Here is a 22161-nt window from a genome sequence, read left to right on the forward strand (position 1 = left end):
CAAAACCATCATATCCATTTTTAAATTCCTTTACATTAATGATATCTAGAAACATGTTAATATAGAGCATATGCATCTTATACAAACCCATTATGCACATAGATGGCTCATATTGTAAGCATACAACTATTTTAACCAATGGAAAAGTCCCTGCATCTCTTCTCATCTTTAAACACAGTCTACCCAAACAGCACATATGCCGAGTTGACAAAACGGACAGTCAAACCTTGGTTGTCTTTGAGGATGTGGTGAGGGTCCATGAGCTCAGTCAGTTCCCAGGTCATCAACGTGCACAAAGCCCCAAGACTGCAGCCTTTCCTCCCGACGTGGCTGGCACACAGAGGGACCGCATCCACTCCTCAGAGGAAAGGCCTGGGCCCTGGCTCTCCTCCCACGAGTCTGTGGGCTGGGGTGCGCCACCCAGAGGGTGTGTCATCGCCAGCTCAGGAAGAATGAGGAGCTTCCCTGCACGATTCCAGCTCCTTCCTCCAGGACAGAGTTCTCATCCCCTGATCCTCCCCACTCTGTCTCCCACCAATTCTGAAGGCCACTCTGACCAACACATCAGTTCACGACGTCACAGCTGCAGAAAACTGTCCTTTCTGGGAAGACACTATTAAAACACGCCCAGCATGTCCCATGGGTTTTCCTCCACTCCAGCACGATTTGGAATCCAGATTTTGATCACTGTGATTGCTCAATAACTCAAACACAGGAGACAAAGAAAGAAAAGGCTCGATCCTCCCCAGCCTTCTGCCTCCTCTTTTCACTTAATGAATTATCATCTCGCCAGATGGGCTTTTAGGGTTTTTTTTTTTTTACTAGGATTTAACAAAATACTCCAACTAGGGGAGGCTCCTTTTACTATCAGCCTGGCTGCTCATCATGGCTCTGGAGGTTGTTCCCTGACAACGCTGCTCTGAGACCCGCCATGGACTCCGAGCCCTTTTATATTAGGTGCAGGCTGTCGGAAAACAGTGGCCTCATCCGGAAAGGCTCGGGAAAGAAGCATTTTTTTTCCAGGGGTCAGTTAATGCCCTGATGCTGGGTTGGATTACTCATCACCCACAGACCAACTTTTCTCCCAGTTAATTTTGAACACCAGGGCTTTTGCAAATTGGAAACATTATGAAGACACAGTTTAAATGGGAAAAGACACTTAGGACAAATATCCCCAGCGTTAGATAGGCATTTACAGGCTAAGACGTAGAAGGAAACTGCCACAGTTGTTTTTAAGTGTGAGGGTAGATCATTTAATTCCTGCATTAAAGACAGAAGCACCAACACCCATTCTGAGATATTAATTCGGTATAAGACCCACGATCTACCCATCAAAAGGAAAGACTACATGATCACATTGTTTAAATTTAAAGCTTGATGAATTTAACACTCCCAGGTTACTGTTTTCTCCATCTAGGTGGCTGCTTCGTTTTGAAATGGCTCAGGAGACAGTCACATTCCTGAGATGCCCTCCCCTCCCTTCCTCGAGTCCAGCCACCGATAACGTCCTCCTGACTTGGCCGAAGCACCAGGCGCCAGACAAAGGATCACAACTGGACCACTCGTTGATAAAATGCTTGGCATTTGCAGAGCTGTCATACGTTAGCTGCTGCCAAGAGGCCAGTCGCACTTATTGAAGCCTTCCGATGACGCCTCATGCTCAGGATTCTCATGGCAGTGACTTCAGAGTTTAGCCCTAATGTTTTTTTGTTAGTGTCTTGGGATTCTTACCATAAGGATGGAACAAAAGTCTTAAATTGCATTTTTTTTTCTGGTTAGTCCTCATTTCAATTGTAATGGAGCTAGTTTTTCCTAATCCCTTGAAACCTCAGGTTATAATCCCTCACTATTCTTAAATGAAAGGGATACGGGCTCTCCGTGTGCCAGCCACCTTGGGGAAGGAAAAACCACGTGTAGGGCTGGAGCTATTTCCTGGGGCTAAAACAGGATCTAGTTTTAAAGTAACTTGCATGGGCTCCTTGCCTTTTGTAAGGCAGGACAGCCCGGAGAGGGGGTGGGGGCACGATCCAAAGTGGAAACTTCGACTTTCTGAACAGTTAGCCAATAAAGTAGTTCCTTCCTAGTCATGGTCCTCCGAATTTGACTTTTGTTCGTTGAACCAGAGATACTCCAGCAATTTACTGGAATCCATAAAGCAATTGCTTTAAAACTGTTTAAAATTCATGACCGTCTTCCAGTTCAGTGGCAGTGGTGTTCCTACACTGTCTTTCTGAACTCAGAGATACCGCTATGCGTTGCTGATCTTACATCACTCAGTCACCTGAGGAAGCTGGGGGAGAAGTCTTTCCCAAATGATGCTCCTCAGAAGTCTTCCTAGGAAAGCGACTGACTGTCAGCAAGATTAGTAAATTAAAAATGTCTTACATTGCATATTCACCTATATTTGAGAAATGCTTCATTAACATTGTTAAACAGGTTTCTTAACCATGGACTTCTCAGAGACATTAATAAGCATGTGTGCCTTGTAACTCTTTTAAGAGGAGAATAAGGTAAGAAGCATTTCCTAAATTTACTGGACCAGAGAACACCCAACTCCAGCACGAATATTAACTGACCACAACATAGGGCTTGGAAACACCTGGTTTAACTGACTGCAACACAGGGTTTGGAAACACAGCTCCAAGGAAGGAGAGGGCTAGAAGGGAATTTGGAGACAATTTACTTCATAGTGTCAAAGATGAGAAATCTTCAAACCAGAGGCATTTAGGATTGGCAAAGCCACACAAAATGTATGAGGCAAGAGAATTTTGACTGGCAACATTCGGTTCTGCTGTTTGGACGGCTATGATAGACCACAGTGCCGGGCTCTGTTTGCCAGTCGGGTATGGTCCCCAGTGATGCTAACCTGGTAACATAGATGCTGCGTGTTCCTAGGCAAACAGCACAGGAGATTATGTTAAAAGACCGAGCCTAGGAAATGATGCCTACTGTAATGTAATTTATGACAGAGCTAAGAGTGAAAAATAGCAGATATTAATAACAAAACATGCACAGGGCCCTGGCCTCATCTTTAAACTACGTAGAGGAGACAGAAACTTGAAGCAAATTTGATTCCATAAGAAAAACGATTCTATTGGGAAAGATGGAAACTAGATTTCTCAAAAGGTCATATTCAATTAAGAAGAAGACCCCTCTAGACCCTAAGTAGAAAGGCACAGGGAAAAAGAGTTACGCCCTGATTTATCATTTCCCTTGAACTTGTGTTCCAGGGATATTCAGTCTAAGCCCAGATAATTGCCCCCGACCCAAGCTCAGCTACATGACCCCACGGGAAAGAACAATTTCAAGAACTAAAAGAACTTGCAGTTCACCACCCACTGAAACAGAAAGGTCTCTGATGGTGGTTTCATCCAGATGCGGTCTCGAAGGCACACAGCTAGCTCTGTGCTCTGAGACCTGGTTTCTGCTGATGATTTCCAAGTGGATCCCATGTCATTATTTTTGTGGCTGGCAATGATATTTCATGGACTTTACTAAGAAAATATCAACGCCTACTACATATGCTCACTATATACCTCAGTTTCATAAACTGCAAATAGATCAGCCTCATGATCATTCATAGCTCACATTTACCAATGGCTCACTCTCTGCAGGTTTTAAACAAAGATGCTCTCATTGATTTCTTATAACCCTCTAAGGCAGGGAACATGATCGTCTCCGTCTGAAAGATGAGGCAACGGAAACAGAGAGAAGTTACAGAAATTGCCCAAGGTCACTCCACTAATGAGAGATGCATCTGGGACTTGGACACAAGCAGTCTGAATCAGAGACCATGCCCAGGATGCTAAAACTCCCTCAAGAATATTAAACAGCTCAGGGCAAATCATTAAATCAGGGAGGATGCCAAAGCCACGTCTATGCCTGAAATAGTGATGGGGTGACCCATGAGTTTAGCAGTATAAAAAGTAAAAATATATCCAAGGCTGCTAATGCCATTTGCAAAAAGTCTGAATGCTGAAGACTGTTTGGGGGAGGGGTGGGGTTCTTATTATTGACATAGAAAATGTCATTTTTCTGAGTCATACCCTGTTTTCACGGGAGTCTCCTGAATTAATTTCCTCAAAGAGCCCTCTAGCTGATGGGTAGTATTTGTCTCTGCAAAGGCTGCAGGGAGGGGACAACCATCATAGCAGACTGCTCCGCAAACCTCATGCTCACTGTGTAGAAGAGCATCCCATGTTCAGGTTGGAACTGCCTTCCAGCACTTACTAGACCCAACTTCTTGACGTGTCCCTATTGCTAATTCACCAAACTGACTTCTAAATCTGTAAAATGGGCCAATAATATCTGCTCTATCTACATCAGAAGAGGTGAGCTAACAGGACCCACCCATATTTTCTTTCAATTCTTTTTCTTTTCTTTCTTTCCTTCTCTTTTTCTTTCTCCCTTTCTTTTTTTCTTTTCTTTTCTTTTTTTTTCTGTCTACTATTCATCAAAAAGGACTTGAGATGAAATCCCCAGCACACAGAAACTGGACTCCCCACATCAAACAGTACGCTGGATAGAAATGGGGTGGCTGGTACCTGGGAGTCTGACACCTGACCTCTCGAGTACCCTAATCAATGCTTGATGCTGCCCCTGACATCTGCGGCCACCACCCCGAAGTGGGGCTAACAGTTATTCTGTCCCAGGGACTAAGACAAGCATTTCTTATATTCATCTCTCAATTTTTCCTCCTAACAACCTTAGAAGGTAAGTACTTGGAAGAAAGGTGTTATTATTCCCTCTTTAACAGATGAGATGAAGCCTAGAGAGAAAGTGCTTTCTCTCAGAGTCACAGCTCACAGTCAGCGGAGCAGGAACTTGAACCCAGGTCTGTATGTGTTCATCACTATGCTAGAGTGAGATGTGATCAGATGGCTCAGTCTCAACATCCCACGTCGCTCTGCCGAGAGAATCCACAGCTGCAATCAATCATATCAATGCTGTTATTTGTGCGAACCTCTTCAAGTAGAGGGGGCCAGGGAGAGGGTATAGCTCAGTGGTAGAGCTGCTGCTTACCATGCATGAGGTTCTGGGTTCAATCCCCAGTACCTCTGTTAAAACCTAAATAAGTAAAAAAATCAATAATAGCTTGGCTAGGCTGGGGGGGATTAAAAAGTATTCTGTACTCCCTGCAAAAACAACAGGCATTTCTCCTCAGTGATTCATTTGACACAAATAAACTGGGAGATTCCAACTTTTCTGTACCTTTGAAAAAGTTGCCATGATGAAGTCTAAAAGGAGAAAATTACTGCAGAATGAGGAGAGTCTACCTTTCTGTCATTTTAAGAGGATCAAAGATTAAGTTAAATCACAATTTACTGTAGTCTGAATTTTTATAATTTCCACATTAATTACCCTTTGGCTCACAAGTGACATATGACCATGGTGATGGCAAAATATCCCACACATAGCTTCCCCCGTCGAGAAGGAAGGAGGATATTTACTGACTGTGTTATACACAGCAGGTTACATTTTATACGGAATTTTGTGTTATTAAAGGGTAGGAAAATAGAATAAACACCTAGAAAACACATACTCGCCCTAGAAATGTTACTCCATCATTCTGCCTCACCTGTATCTTTCGCTCAGTGTGTACCACTAACAGTCAGCTTGAAAGCTGCATTCTCTTTGGAATCTTTATTCAAAATTGGTGGGAAGAGAAATACACCACATTTTAATGAGAATGAGAGTGCTACTTCAAACCACTGACCCTGATTCAACTCTCCAGTGTAATGTGGGAAACTTTACATTTAACTTAACATTCTGCATCACCCTGCCTAGTTAACAGTTCACTGGCATTAAAACATTCTATCCAGTCTTTAATGAAAGCAACTATTTATTTACAGTCTCATGCAAACTAATCATTCCAAAGACTCTCCTCCTGACTTTTGAAAATCTTAATGGTTTGTGTCCGCCTGCTTTCAACTTTCATCTTTTCCAAGATCATCTGTTTACTTTAGCAAAGGCAGTTGGGCTGGTCCGCATATATACATCAAACCTTTATAAACCTAGTCAAAAGTCAGAAAACAAAACAAAATAAAAATCTTTGACTCTGTTCCACATTCAAGAGGATAAGTCTAGTTAAGGGTATGTTTAATGATAGAGCAAAAAAAAAAAAACCCAAACAACAACAATATGCATTTAAACCTTTCAAAATAAGTCAACACAGAGGATGCCTTGCTAATCTTTTTAGGGTCCCTAATAACCAACTACTGGGGTCAAGAACAAAACTGCCCTTAGCAGTCAAACACTTCTCCCCCACCTTCTGATACTGCAGGCTCTACTCCTCCGAGCACACGGAGACAGAAAGCTAGAGGGAGCCTGCAGACCATCTAGTCCGGCTGTCTTCAAGCTCATACACAGAATAATAAGGCTTCTCAGGGATTAGTGAGGAATTAGAGGAGAAGGGCTGACTCTGTGCTCCACCCCAAATTTTACCAGAGAAATTTCAGCTCTTTTTTTTTTTTTCTGGGCTTCCAGTTGAGCCTTTATTTGAAGAAAGGGTTCCAGAGCTAAAAACACACACACACACTTTGAACAGTTCCTCTCCTGTCCAACCCTTTCATTTTAGAAAGGAGGAAAACAAAGACCAGTGAGAATTAGTGACTTGTTCCCGGTTCCAGAATAAGTGAGTGGCCAAGGCAGGGTTACGACCAACCCCGGGATCTGAGCAATGTGCTCCAGCGTGAGCACTTTCTCCAGACTGCTGTGTGCACCACTCCTAACGAACCCGGCCCCTGTCCCCCACCCCATGAACCTGCTCACGCCTGTCCAACAGCTTTTCCTGGAACTGCCCACAGCCCTACAGGTGCGGGGGTGGCCTTATCCTTCCTCTTATTCTTAACATTTTAAAAGTACTAGATTGAGAGGCCAGGGGCAGGAAAGAAGGAAGAGCCCTGCTAATTTAAGACGAAAAACAAAAACTCTGAGGCTCAGAGAGGCTACATCACTTTCGCACATCCAAGGGGAATGGGAAAAAAAAGTCCTTTCTGAAGTCTACTCTCTTTCTCAAAGTGAATGCCTCCAACATCAAAAATCCTATCTCTGTGAGGTTGGGAGCAGTAATTATCTCTCTTTTTAAGTGAAGATAACTGAGAACGGAGAGGTGAATGAATGAGGTAGAGTGAAAAACCTGAGACTTAGGGCAGAACTAGGTCCATCAGGATTCAAGTTTTTCAAATGAAAGAATTCTGCTGCTAGAAATGCCAGCGATAATATAAGGCTTTGAAGAGATGGGCAGGGGGTGGAGGAACATACAAAATGAAAATAAAGATTTCCACTCATGAAGCTCTGCACAACCAAATCAAGGGACTTAAAATTTTAAGCTCTAAAGTCAAGAACTTATTGGGGTGTCAGATTCTTTGGCAAACCAGAACTTCCAGATTTTTCTTGCCATTGCTTGTGGCAACTGGCCCTTATCAGCATATCGCAGCTCACATCCTACACAATATTATTCTTGCACTCCTGTGAAATTCTCCTAATTACCATCTCTCTGATTTCCCTCACTAGCTCTCCATCGAAGTTTGATACCGAGAGTTTAGAACTCAGCAAGATTAGTCAAAATCGTTCCTTGATAGCACCAGTGTCCTACAGTCAAAGACACAGCTTTTTCAATCAAACCATCTGGGCTACTTACTCAGGCCCCAGTGACTGCCTTCTTCCTCTGTCCCTGAGGGCAGCAGGGAATGAATAAGGATTCTGTGTTCGTCGGTGAGAGCTGTCACACAAAATATGACAGACTGGGGTGCCTTAAACAACAGAATGTTTTTTCTCACGGTTCTGGAGGCTGGAAGCCCGAGGTCAAGGTGTTGGCAGATCTGGCTTCTGAGGCCTCTTTCCTTGGCTTGCCGACAGCCACTTTCTCACTGTGTCTCCACACAGTCAGCCCTCTGTACGTGCACATGTCTCCTGACTCTCTCTTATGTGTCCAAAAGTCCTCTTCTTGTAAGGACACCAGTCATATCAGATGAGGGCCCACCCTATTGACCTCATTTTAATTTAATTACCTCTTTAAAGGCCCTATCTCAAATACACTTATGTCTGAGGTCCTTGGCGGGGGCGTAGGGCTTCAACATACGCATTTGGGGAGGACACAATTTAACGCATAGCAGATGCTGAGTGCATCTTTTCCCCCACTGTCACTAAGCCCTAGGGCTGTGTGAGGCCTTCTCACCCAGTATGGGTTCAATAAGAGCAAGGGTTTGCAATAATCTGAATCTCTCAGACTCATGACCCAGAGCATTCTGGAGGGAGAAGGAAGAAAAGGGGGTTCCAGATCAGACCCTTTCCAGTCTATGGGATCAGAGGAAAACCATCCTCTGCCTCCCTGTAGACCAAGGCAGCCTAGCGTCCTTCCCGCCCCCACTCATCACAGGTTCAGGTGAGGCCACTCTGAAGTGAGTTTTCTGACAAATTTAAATGGCACTTCTAAAACAGTCTGAGTCAGAGGCAAGAACAGTCACTACTAAAATGTACGACCTGGAAAGAAGAAGCGGAATCTGGCAGCCTGCAAGGCCTCTCATGCCCTGAGGCCCTTGCTCCGGAGTGACGAGGTGCGTGAGTCCTGGGAGCTGGCACTGGGCTCCCCAGGCAGCTGTCCTGTGCAGCAGGGCAGCCAGGGGGCGAGAGCCGGCCCCGGGCCGGCCCCCTCAGCCCCCCATGGCAGCACCAGCAAATGTCAGCGAGTAGGAGGGGGGAAAACCAGCACAGAGGGACCACGTCGGGGGTGCCGGCTTTACACAGGGTGTGTGCAAACGGCTTCTAACAACGAATTAGACGGTATGTCCTCACGGGCATCTAAACCATGATGCCGCAGGGACAGAGCGAGACTAAAGGGAGAGTGCTATGTGCTAGTAAAATGAAAACCCACGTATCATTTAGTCGAATAAACCTCATTAATTTAGATTGCCCTAATTTTCAATTTTAGTAATTCAGCTATTCCTAACATCATGAATTTTTAAACTTGGACCTCAAAACCTTTTCTTATTAATAGGAAATTCCATAATCTTCCTTGCGATTTTATGAGGTTATTTTGCCATTGGTTTATGATAGATAAGGGCTTTAAAGTAAAACGTATTTTAGATTAATATATTATTAAATGTATTGGAGATTATATTTTAGGGACCTCTTGTACATGCAGAACAATGTAGCTACAGAGGAAAATTACACTAGCTAGAAAACAGAAGGAAAAATTAATCTCCCAATTAATTTATTAACACATATAAAGAAACAACTAAGAATTACTAGACATTTAGGGAAAAAAACCAGCACAACAGGGACCAAGGTGAAAATATAAACACATGATTCTAAACAATAGAAAAAAATTCATACAACAGAAGAGGACCCACATAAAAATTCAAATTCAATCCATATCCTCTAAGGTATCTGAAAAGACCATGTATCCATGAAATAAAAATGGGAAGTGATTAATGGAGCAATCAGAGAAAAAGAGACTTTGGGGAAATTAAAAATGATTATGAAAATAAAAAGAAATTCAATAGGCAGACCAGAAGAAAATGTCAAGGAGACCTCCAAGAGGGTAGAACAAAATTAAAAAGAGATGGAAACTACGAAAGAAGAACTGAGATGGAGGATGTCCAGATTCCATTTAATAGTTGTCTCAGAAAGAGTGGACAGAGGAGAGGGGAGAAAATAATAAAAGAGAATGCCCCAGACCTAAAGAAAGACGCGGGTCTTCATGTCAAAAGGGCAAACCAGGTGCTGAGTAGGATTGAAGAAAAAAGACAAACAGCAAGGCATATCCTGGTGGAATTTCAGACTTCTGAAGATACAGAAAAGATCCCCAAAGCTATCAGAGACCAAATCCAGTCACCAAGAAAGGAAAAGGGCTGAAGGTGCCGTCAGACTTGACACATTCCGGATTTCAGAAGAGAGTGGAACAAAGCCTTCCAAGATTTAAGGAAAACATAGCCTTGAATCTGGATATCTGTACCAGGTCAATCAAGCATGTGGGTAAAATAAGACATTTTCTGATATGCAAGGATTCTATTTACCTCTCATGCACCTTTACTGAAAAAAAGTTACTTGAAGGTTGACTCAAATAGAAGAAAAACATGGATCCTCAAATATAAAACTATAGATTCCAAGAAAATGTAGAATTAGTTAAGAATAAAATGGTGGTGGTGTTTGCAGGGTGGTGGAATCCCACAATGACAGCTATGCAACAGATCTAGAAACGGTTAGAACATGGTCCTAGGGTTCCAAGAAAACATCTTTGAGAAAGAAGATTTCATTCAAGTTAGTATGATTAAAAGGATGGAAGATCTTAGTGATGCTATTAACATATTCATTTTTCTTAGCAAAAAAAAAAAAGAATTGGAATTAAAAGCTTTACATAAACTAAAAATCTGTATAAGAAAATCATGGTGCAACTATGAAGTAAACTAAAAAGTAACACAATTTTGAACAACAACAAAAAAGGTTTTTAGAAAAGGACCCTTTGATGATGATGCTTTGATAATGCTTGAACATTCTCTTAGAGCAAACAGAATTAGTGCCCCCAAATAACTCCTTCTCAGCAGGTCCAATCACATACCTGTTTCTGCAATCAAGAACATTAAAGAAAAAAGAATATTTAAATAATTTTAACATTATAAATGCTTTCTATTGGTTTTCAGATCTAAAAATCAACCTATAATAAACAAGAAAGCCTGAAAGTCAGAAGAATTACAATATTAGAAAACTTGACAATGTAAAAGTAAGGTATAGAGGAGAAGACGGGAGGAGAAGAAAAGTGAGGTAAGGGGTGATATTTCCTTCTTTCACATGATAGGGAGTCAAGAAGTATTATCTAAAAGCAGATAAATTATAGCAGTATGTTATTTGGAGTTATAAAGACAACCATTGGTAGATTTAAAACCAATAAAACTCTGAAAATGAGTAATAAAGTTACTAGTTAAAAGACATTGTTAAGAGAAATGCAAATACATTATTTAGAATTATGGTAGTAACCACCAGAAGTAAAAAGAAAACAAAAAACAGTTATACCTGCTATAAATGTGCAACACAAGGGATCCTTGCGGTGATGCAACTGTCTTTACCTTGGCTGAACTGATGTCAACATGCTGCTCGTGATACTGTTCTATAGTATTGCAAGGTGTTGCCCAGTTCCAGGCCAAAATTAAGCAAAAGATTTATTTTGGTGATTATATTCTTAACTCTACCAAGCTTAATTCTTAATTCTATTACATTTCTTTTTCCAGCTTTACTGAGGTATAATTGAGAAATAAAATTGTAAGATATTTAAAGTGTATAACATGATGATTTGATATACATACACATTGTGAAAAAATTCCCACCCTCAAATTAATCTGTCCATCACCTCAGTTACCTGTGTGTGTGTGTGTGTGTGTCTTAACATCTACTCTCTTAATAAATTTCATTTATACAATACATTATTACCAGCTACAGTCACCATGCTATACATTAGATCCTTAGAACTTATCTGTCTTGTAACTGAAAGTTTATACCTTTTTACCTACCTCTCCCGATTTCCCGCACCCCTGGCAACTACTACTCTATTCACTGTTTCTATGAGTCTGACCTTTTTTTTGGACTCCACATATAAGTGATACCTAATACATTTCTAGATGCATAAGCAGTAAGTTAATTCATTATATATGAAGAATGCATTAGGGCATTAGGGCTAATTCTATCGTGATACTTCATTGAAAAAGGCTGCTCTGCATGGAACACTACAAATAGTTGCTGAAATAAATTAAAGAAAATCTAAATAAATGGAGATGTATATTATGTCTATGGATTTTAAGATTCCACATTAAGATATTCATTTCTTTGAGATTAATTTATGGATTCACTGTAACCTCAAAAATATTCACAGCAGGTGTCTTTAAATAGAAATTGGCAAACTGATTTTAAAAGAGACATGGGAACATAAGAGCCTAGGAATACCAAAACAATCCTGAAAAAAAACAAAGATGGAAGACTCATATAATTTAGAAAGACTTTCTATAAAACTACAGTAATCGAGACAGTGATACTGACATACTGAAAGACAAATTGATCAATGAAATGGAATAGAAATTGCAGAAAGAGATCCACACATACATGATCAGTCAATTTTCTATAAAGGTCCCAACGCAATTCAATCAGGAAAGGAGACTTTTCAACAACTGGAACATCTGGATATCCACGTGGGATAAAAATGAACCTCAACCCCTTCCTCACAGTACACATAAAAATTATTTTGAGATGGATCACAGACTTAAAATCTAAACCTGTAAAGCTTCTAGAAGCATACATAGAATACTTTTGTTCCCTAGGATTGGGCAAAGATTTCTTGAACACATAGGATACAAGAAACACAAATCATAAAAAGTGATAAACTTCACTGAAAGTAAAATTTCTGTTCATTAAAAGAGACTATTAAGAAAATAAAGAGGCCAATCTCAGGCTGGGAAAAACTTTGCAAAATATAAAGTAGACAAAGAACTTGTATACAGAATATATTTGTAGAAAGTCCTGCAATTCAGTAAGAAGACAAACAACACAATTTAAAAGTAGGGTTAAAAAAGACTTGGAACAGCCACTTCACAAAGAAAGGTATGCAAACACCCAGTAAATAATTAGCCACCAGGAAAATGCAAACTAAAATCACAATAGAATCCCACTCTACCAAAACAAAATGCTAAATGTTCATGAGGATATGAAACAGCAGAAACTCTAATATGTTGCTAGTGGGAATATAACATGGTACAACAACTTTGGGAAAAGCTTGACATTTTCTTATAAAATCAAACATACAGCTCCCCTTTATCCTAGCAATTCTACATCTAGATGTTTATCCAAAAGGAATGAAAACACAAATCTAAAAAAAGATTTTTCCAAGTACTTTCATAACAGATTTAGTCACGTTAGCAAAAAAATGATAAACGAGTCAAATGTCCATCAATGGTATAAAGAAACAAATCATGGTATAGCTATACAATGGAATACTACTCAGCCATAAAAAGGAATGAGCTACTTTTAGACACAAGGTCATGGATGAATCACACAGACCTTATGTTGAGCAAAAGAAGCTTTACACACAAAGAATACAAATCCTTCATATGAAGTTCTGGGACACACAAATCTATTTAGAACTATGGTTGCCTGGGGGTAAGGGAATTCACTGACAAGGGACACAAGGGACTACTTGGGGGTGTGGAAATGTTCAGAACTGTGATAGAAATATGAATTATGTGGATATATTCATTTGTAAGATCATATAGCTAAGATTTGTACATTTCAGTGTATGCCAATTATACCTTTAAAAAATAACTGTCACAAATAACAGAGGGAGTGGAAGTTTAGATAAAACAAGAATGGCAGAGTATTGTTGAAACTAGGTGATGGATATGTGAAGTACATTATACTATATTTTTTACCTTTTATTATAGAAATCCTCAAACACACGCCAAGGAAAAAATGTACACTGACATTTAAATTTGTATTATGGCAACATAATCAGATAGATGCTTAGAATTTTAATATTTAAGCTTAAACATTGGACTGGCTGATTTTTCTTACTTTTATTCATTGTTTTTTTTTTTTGGAATTGTTCAGCTAAAAATATAAGATTTCAGTCTGCTATTTCCAAGCTTTTCTCTCTAAATACCACGTTTTAAGTGAGGAAAATCTCTATTGCTAATAACCAAAAAGACAAATAACAGATAATCATTAATACATTATCTTTTTTAAAAACATTGGCTTTGAAATACCGTAGATATTCCAATGACTATAAAAGTTTATTTAGATGAGTGAATCTTATGAGTGTGGTAAAGGTCAACTTGAGAATAAGAGTTTGCAGAATTAAAAGCATGCTAATGATAAAAATGACTCGCTTGTATTTTATCATCAACATTTTTTATGTTTCTTATCTTTAACCAAAGGTCTGTCCTGATTGTACATTGAACAACGTATGAGTAAGAATAAAAATACTTAAAAATGGCATAACACTCAGTATCACTAGAAGTGTTTATATATATAAGTCAACTCCACCAATTAAAATATACTCTCACAAGGCATTCAGGAACTCTCAAATCATTCATTCTTAAAAATAATAATATTTAAATATTTATTTCATTTGTTGATTTTTAATAGAAATTATATCAGATACCACTATTGCTTTTAAATACATGAATTTCAGGAATATTTAGATAAAGTAATTTAGATGTTTGTAAACACTAATAGGGAAATTCTACTATATATAGTACATACTGGGTAAAACGTAATGGTTATGATGCATGGAATAGCCTTTGTGAAATACGGTACTTTGAGTTTACAACCTTGGAAATAAATAAACAAAATTATCTATGTCCCTTTGGACTGGAATGCCCTTCATAACCTGTCACAGACATACTCTCCACCCAATGATCAAAAGAATTTTACTTGCCTTCAACACTCAGCTCAAAGACCACTTCTCTCTTGAAGCTGTTCCTTCTAATCCCAGCCTAAATTCATCACTACCCTCTGCACTACAGCCATTTATTTAACCTCAATTATAGCACAACTGCATTCTAGGATTGCCTGTCTTTATGTGTGTCTTCGAACAGGTCTATGTTTTTAGTCGTGGTGGAAGAAGTGGTAGGTATCATTGTACCCATTTTACAGATGAGAAGCCAAAGCCTGATAAAGATGAAACAACTTCCCTGAAGGTCCCATCATCTACAGTGGCAGCAAGAGGATCCCAGGACACACTGTCTGTCTTTCAAGCTCATGCTCCTACAGACCACAAGGACACTGCCATCAGAAACACCTGAGCCATTTGGGTTTAGTCATCTTCCTTGCCTCCAAAGTACCTGCTCTGTGCTTTACATGTCACATATTCTATAAGTGCTGGTTGAAATTTGGTCTTAGTTTATGCTACATACTGTGAGAATAAGATATTTAAGTAAAATAGTTTATCAATTCACTCATTTGAACAGAGCTCAGAGGTTCCAAACATGGGCTGAGGGCATGGCCCACCACCACACTCTTGAGAACCACTTCTCACATGGGACCTTCAGGCCTTCTCACTAGAATGAGCTTGACTCCTTCTTAGAGTCAGTGAACCCACCAAATCTTTATCCCAAGAGAAATTCATAGAGTTTCTTTGTAGAAATAGTAAGTAAAGTGTACACTTCCATGCCCAGGAATGCCAGGAAAAAAAGAATTTGATTTACACTCCCAGGAAACACAAACAACTTCTTCTCAATATGGTTAGAGCAGCAAGGACCGACTTCTGAATAATATGGATTCTCTATGCCTGTGAGACTCTATGTCTAAATTCGGGCTGCCATCTGCCACCTGTAATTTACTTGGCATTTCTGTGGTTTGGCTTTTCTAGTTACTCAGTGTTTGAACAATTTCTTTTTCTCTCTGTGTGTGTCTGTTTCTCTTCTCTCTCCCTCTCTTTCCCCTTTCTTCCTCCTTCCTTTTGGTCTCTCTCTACCATACACACACCATCTCGCCTAACAAGAGCTTAAATTATTACTACATAAACAATAAAAAAGAAACATATGGGGAGGGTAAGGAAATAGCTCAGTGGTAGAGCCAATGCTTAGCATGTACAAGATCATGGGTTCAATTCCCAGTACCGTCATTATTCAAAAAAAAAAAAAAGGTAACTGATGGATCTTCCCAGTCGAATATCTTCATACATGGGAATTACCTGTAAATCTGCTTTGGCCAGCTACTAAACTAGAATTTAGGATGTGCAGTACATATTGGCAGAGACTTCCTAATGCCAAGTTTCAAGCTTCCCTTAAATTGGTTATAGCTCGTTTATTTTTCATACCATTTTCAAAAAAGTGATTCACAGGCAAAGCCTACCTTTAGTCATTTTGAGGAGTAAAAAAGATTAATTTAATGGGCAGGGCAAATCAGTCCCTCCCTCCTCGAGTGGGGTCCAGTGTCTATTTTTTTTCTCTTTCTGGCATGCCTGGGAATGTGAAAGTACACTTTGTTATAGGCTATTTCCACAAAGAGAATCCACAGATTGTTTCCAAGGGTAACGATTTAGTGGATCATTGACCCTAATAAGGAATCAAGTCCAATTTCAGTGAATTCTGATTCTCAAAGACAAACTCATGAATAGTTCATCAGTTGAAGTGGAAAAGCTGCTTTATAATTCCTTTCATGTATACCAGTCTTAAGACTTTTTCGAAGGATTGGGTAATTGTGCCAAAAATTTCTAAGCTCACTGAAGTTCTTTAAATAATATGAAGTACCAAAACAAACGAGGTAGTAAGAAATAAAAATATGACTTCTCTTTTTTGTTTAATTAGTGTCAAGTCTAGTTCTTAAACTAAACACGTGCAGAATCAGCTCAAAATCAGCTGAGAAGTATCTGATTCAAGCCATGACCTCTGGGCAGAAATGTACTAACACCACTGCAGATTCAGGGATATGTGTGTGCATGCTTAGGACTTCAAGGCAAGAGCACAGGGATTTTTTAAAATGTGAAAACAAAACAGCAGGCAGAATTCTGACTTGACTATAACCAACCAGCCTGAGCTGTGTTTTAAAGCAATGATATAAGCTAAAACAATAAAATAAATATGATTTATTGACAAATAAATGGACTTGAGATTGGGATACAAATCCAACAAGTGTACCTGCTAGACATCATCCTGTATCCCAGAGTGTTGATGTTCATGGTCCCTAAGGCCATGGGTCACCATTGGGCAGAGCATAAATTAGGAGGGTAAGGCAAAGACTTTGAATAGTTGAAACTGGAGGAAATATTCTGAAAAACTTTTTTTTCCAGAGGTGGAATCTGATGAATAAGAGGGAAGGAAAAGGGAACTGGACATGGTTTGGGGATAAGCAAACGTGGGAGACTGACAGAGAGAAAATGTAAGAAGTCATTCATTCCACAAAAATTCACTCAGAGCCTTGGTAAGAAAGGCTGGGCACCAAGATAGGCACAAAAGAAAAGGAATCTCTATAAAGTTAGTGCCGTGATAGAGCAAAAGTGGCAGGAAAATGAAGCCACTGTATCTTCCAAAGACAGTTATTTAAGATATCACTGCAATTGATGCAGGTAGCCACGACACCAGAAATCATAGCAAAAAGTTTGAAATGTCAGGAAATATTTTGTTTAATGTGCAAAAGACAGCAGTGCAAGCATAGAGCTGTGGGTAGTGGGTGCGGGTATGGATTCAGTTGTTTGTTAACACATTTCACTGGGTTATTTCCCAAGACAAATAGCCAACAGGTCAAGTTTACCCTGAAACCTCTGATATAGCAGTCATCATTCTTATCAGAAAGGGCTGGATCCATTTAAAAATCACTAAGTCAAACTCAAACCTGATTCACAAGTACAAGACTACCCTCCTTCTCCATGTCACCCTCAAAATCTGACAATCAATCAGAATCTGCTGAGAACTTACTATGTACAAAATATTAACATATAATCAGATAAGGAGGAAAACTAACTACATAACAAGTAAGTACAGCAAAGTTCAAAGGATTAGGGAGTCTTTGGGAGTTGGATTGATTTAAGCACAAGCCTCCTTTCTAATAAAGATTTTATCCTTTTCTCTTTCCAAGATTCATTCTATTATCCAAGTTACATAAACTATATTGTTTTAGCAGCCTCAGTACCAGCTCAGTCACCAACTGATGGCCAGGGTTTTGGGGGTGCCCTTGTCAATAGATAAATCCTAAATGATGAGTTATTCTGAAAACTGCTCACAGGTAATGATGGCACCAAAGTTGACAAATCAATGCACATTCCAATATGCTGCAGGCACAAACCATAGGCAGTACAAATCCCATCTAGTTTTCCTCCTGGAGGAGTGTACCAAGAATGGCTTGTCGTCTAAAGGAGGAGAGAGAACTGTTTCTCCCTCCAGATACCAATGTGATGAAGCCTGAGGCTAAAGACATCCAAGGCGGTTGCTCAGTCATGATGGGCAAAAGTAGGACTATAAAAGACAACCTTTGGGGAACATGTTTTGCTAAAAGCAGAGAACGTGTTCTGCTGTTTAACTTGTTACATTCCCCAAGGGATTCCATTGCACTAACTCCCATTTACTGTAAAGAGAATGGCCTGCTACTTTGATTCATTATGTTTCAGAATTTTGTTCAACTGAATAAAAACAAAACAAAAGCCCTTCCCAGTTCTCTGGGAAAACAGTTCTCTTCCCAAAACAATCTCTCCCTCGACTTCCAGTAACCCTGTAAGGCACCAGTAATAGACTTTCACACACAGAGAATGGCCTATGAGAGACCAGCACTGTCAGTAGAAATATAATATGAGCCACATATGTCATTTAAATTTTTCTAGTAACCACATTCAAAAAGTAAAGAGAAACAGGTGAAATTAATTATTACAATTATTTTATTTGACCCAATACATCAAAATACATACTGCCCCTTCAACAAGTGCTCAGTAGCCACGTGGACAGTGCAGTTAGGGACCATAATATCCCAAAGTTCTCCAGTTATGGTTTGGTTTGGTTTTTAATGACAAATTTACTAAACTATCAATGCCCTGGACTTCTTGAATACTAGTCATTGGAAACTAATTACCAACAGAATTCTGTGTTTTACTAAGCTCTTTTGCTAATCACTATTTTTGCTTGCAGGTCGTTTATTTGCTCACATGTGGTGATGCAGACAAAACATGTACAACTCAACAGTCTTGATGATAGGAAACCTTATTAAAGCCTTCCTTAGCCATAAGGGAAAGGGCATTTTTAAAAAAAGGAACCAGCATGAGAAGGAGTGCAGGGGTTGAATGCATACAGAGCTAACTAGATAAAGTGATCCAGCTCCTGGCATATTCTGAAACCACCCCAACAGGCACCAGTCCAGGGCTGTCCTGTACAGGACAGTGAAGCAGTGACACCCTCTGAAGCCATCACAAAGCCTCTTGGTGCAAAAACAGACAGTATTTCCTTGAAAGTGCTTCTGCCTACCTATCAAGTCCTCTCCCCAGGTTCTCTCTGCCACAAATGTCTCCTTGCCAAGCACGAGGCGACGGTGAGAGACCCTCCTTTTATGGGACCCCAAAACTACATGGGACTGATAACTGGAGGCAGCAGTGACATACGTGAAAATAAATAGTATATTTTTGGTGAATGAGGAGGTCAAGAGAGGGTAGAAGAAAAAAGTGGAGAGAATGCAAAAAAAAAAAAGGAGAGAGAGAATAAAAGAAAAATAAATTAAGTAATTAAAAAAAGAAGTACTTAATCTCCCCTACATTTGATGGAGGAAGGGAAAGAGGGAGGAAGGAAGGAAGGAAGGAAGGAAGGAAGGAAGGAAATGAAGTAATAAGATCTACCTATCCTAAAAGCCAAATCTAGTTAATAATAAAATCCAGGGTCATGTCTTAATGCTTGAGTGAGGCAGCAGACAAGCTTTCCAATACAATTAACAGAAGTAGATTTATCATGAAGCTAATGATACTGAAGCTTCAAGGACTCTGATTTTCAGGGACACTTTCAAAGTCCTGGGAGAAGCCCTAATAATTTTCACAAGGTCATGTGTCCAAAAATTTTGCGAGCACACGTAAAGACATACGCACACACCCAAAGATACTTTAATCAGAATCTTTCAAGACGATCTTTTTCCATGTTTACCTCCTCACTTCTAGGTCAGTATTGAAGGGGCACAGGGTATATTTTAAGAATCTTCCTGAGGAGAAGTCAAGTCAGGAATACATTTCGTTTGGGGTTTTGGAGAACGTATTTATGGGGTTCATGGTCACCTCTGTGTACTATTACATTATTGCTAGCTATGACTGCAATGTAAAAATGACTTCCAGAAACACTCCTCCTGCTTACAATGCTGCCTCAGTGTCATGACATGAAGATGTGAGACCAGAGGTCATGTGATAAGAATGTGTCCCATAGCATCCAGCACAAGGATTATGTGGGCACTAGAAGAGACACAAGGTTTAAACCGTACAAAGGTCTATGGAAAAAAATCTTCCACCAGGCATATAAAATCAGAAGCAGAAGATTCAGTCCTTATCAATATCTAGTCAAAACCAAAGTTCTCTCCTACCATAAATACACTTAGTAATGAAACAGATACAATGGCACCCTATGGAGTCAAAATTACCAAAATTCTGGTATTTATAGACCCAAAACTACAGCAGTGAGTATAATTGTGCATGAAATTGATTGTCGTATGTATTCCAGCTAGCAACACTAAAAATAAATTTTAATAAACTATGCTAAAAGAAAGATAAACATATTTTTCTTTTCTCCATATAGGGGAAATTACAAAATTGTTGTCATGTGAAGAGGCAATCAAAGAATATGCCATCCAAAATGTAGGGGGAGAAGTATTAGAAAGGAATGTCATGACATGTTCATTACGTAACTGCTTGTTGCTCTGTATTGTAGGACATCTGATAGTTGTCACTTCTAAAAAAAGAAATTTGACGTTTCTTGTGGTTTTTTCCTCTTCCTAAATAAACATTCACCTTTATACCTAATTCTCTATTCATAATTTTTAAATTATTTTACCTAAAAAGGGTTCCTCAAATAATATAATCTCCAGGCTCCATTAAACCTGGATCTCCCCCTAATTAGCAAAAATAACTACACATACACACGCGCACACACATTTACTTGGGCAAGAACTGCCATGTTTACCCAGGTCAGGGGTGTCCACCAAACTTCCCATCTACTCCTCTCACAGGCTCAACTGCCCAACAGATGTAGAGGTGGGCTGACTCAGTGTGTCTCAGGCATCTATCAGAATTGTACTAACAAGCAGATTGACAGACTACACACTTCTCTCTCCAGAAAGAAATACATGGGTCCATATTTGCATGCTGTGTGTTTGAAGTCCACTGTTTCGCTAGAAAAGGTGAGCCTCTGAAACATCTGCTCATCTTTCACTCATTCCTCAAAGTTGTAAAGACATTCTGATGTGCCCCACTTAAAGACAACCTGTAAGCTCACACCTGTGCATAAGTCGGTCTGAAAAGGCCAGTCGATGATTATGATAATATCTAAGCTATTCTTATTCCACCGTGGGGTCTATAGTCCCTGAAAGGTGTCTCTTTCTGTCACAAGACACCATATATTCACCTGTCACAAGTGAATTTTTGCCTGTCACAAGAACGACAGTGACAGAAGTCATCTTATTTCTGGTTGTTACAAGCAAGGCAATGGACACTGCTATCCAGCCCCCCATTAGAAATTTGGTTTCACTAGAGTTTTGCAAAATTTTCTTTTGCTGCTTATCTTGTTGGCAGTCATCCCACTTCAACTTACTATGTGTTCCTCTGTTGCTATATGATGGCTTTTTATAGGAACTAGGTATGTTCCCTGTCTTTCGATGTTCAATTCACATGGTGAGAATGTTGAGACCATTGAAGAAGCCACATGTAAAGCTTATGACAGACCCACATCTCACAGTCACACGTACCACTCTTGGGACCAGGAAAGGCCAGCCCTCATGCCAGACTTGTATATCTGCAGGGTCTTGGCAGGAAACAGATGGAACATTCAAACTGGATCATTTGAAAAGAGCTGAACAAAGGGGATATTTATAAAGGTCTGGGAAGGTTTAGGTAAACCTACAAGCAGCTTGCACCACACGAGGCCAGCTGTGGTGGAGAGAGGTGTCACTACTCCCAAGCCTACAGATGCTCGGGGTGGAGTAGGTGCTGGAATCTGAATGGAGAGGGCTGCCCGACAGGAGCTATGGCCTATACCAGAGGGGAGAGAGCCAATGGCAACCTGGCAGGGAAGGAGTCAGGGGAATAAGTACCCCCAACACATCCTCCTCCCACTCTCGGATCTCCTGCCAGAGGCCCCCAAAGGCTGGATCCAACTGCAAGCAGAAGTCAAGGGAGCCACGGTTGCAGCTGTAGAGGTGAGCCTGGAGCACAGAGCAGAGCAAAGGCAGAGAGAGTGGAGGCCAAGGAACGTCGGGAAGACTTTCAGTGCATCCTTCAGAATGAGAGGGAAGATGCTTTCATCACCAAATGGATTCATGCTATAATTAAAAGTTATAGCAGTTCCTTCATAAGACCTAAAAATGACAGTGTAGAGGTATAAGATGGTTTTCGAATCACCATAATAAATGCCTAAGATAGGAAATTTTAAAACAAAAAGACTGCAGCCTGTTATGGGCCACACTCCACCAGGCTGACCACACTTAACCGAGGCAACCTTCTGTTTGCCG

The 22161-nt window shown here is 40.0% G+C and overlaps 1 protein-coding gene and 1 non-coding gene across 6 annotated transcripts in view; one reads left to right on the forward strand and one right to left on the reverse strand.

The window, feature by feature from the left end:
* ABLIM1 (actin binding LIM protein 1) overlaps positions 1 to 22161 on the reverse strand; it is a 278222-nt gene that overhangs the window by 207546 nt on the left and 48515 nt on the right. For 2 of the 5 annotated variants that reach the window (XR_012077602.1, XR_012077599.1), the window contains exon 1: positions 227 to 554. The exons of 1 other annotated variant lie outside the window; for it this stretch is intronic. Coding sequence is in view for 1 of the 4 variants with exons in the window: in XM_072971942.1 (XP_072828043.1) it covers positions 227 to 284 (58 nt within the window). In the remaining 3 variants the exon portion in view is untranslated. Of the gene's footprint in view, positions 1 to 226; positions 555 to 22161 lie in introns of those variants that run through there. 2 more of the 5 variants (XR_012077600.1, XM_072971942.1) reach the window with 2 other exon arrangements.
* Positions 4988 to 5060, forward strand: TRNAG-ACC (transfer RNA glycine (anticodon ACC)). Its single transcript has one exon. It is a non-coding gene; the product is annotated as a tRNA-Gly (tRNA).

The sequence above is a fragment of the Vicugna pacos genome, chromosome 11 (assembly GCF_048564905.1).
Source record: "Vicugna pacos chromosome 11, VicPac4, whole genome shotgun sequence".
Lineage (NCBI taxonomy): Eukaryota > Metazoa > Chordata > Mammalia > Artiodactyla > Camelidae > Vicugna > Vicugna pacos.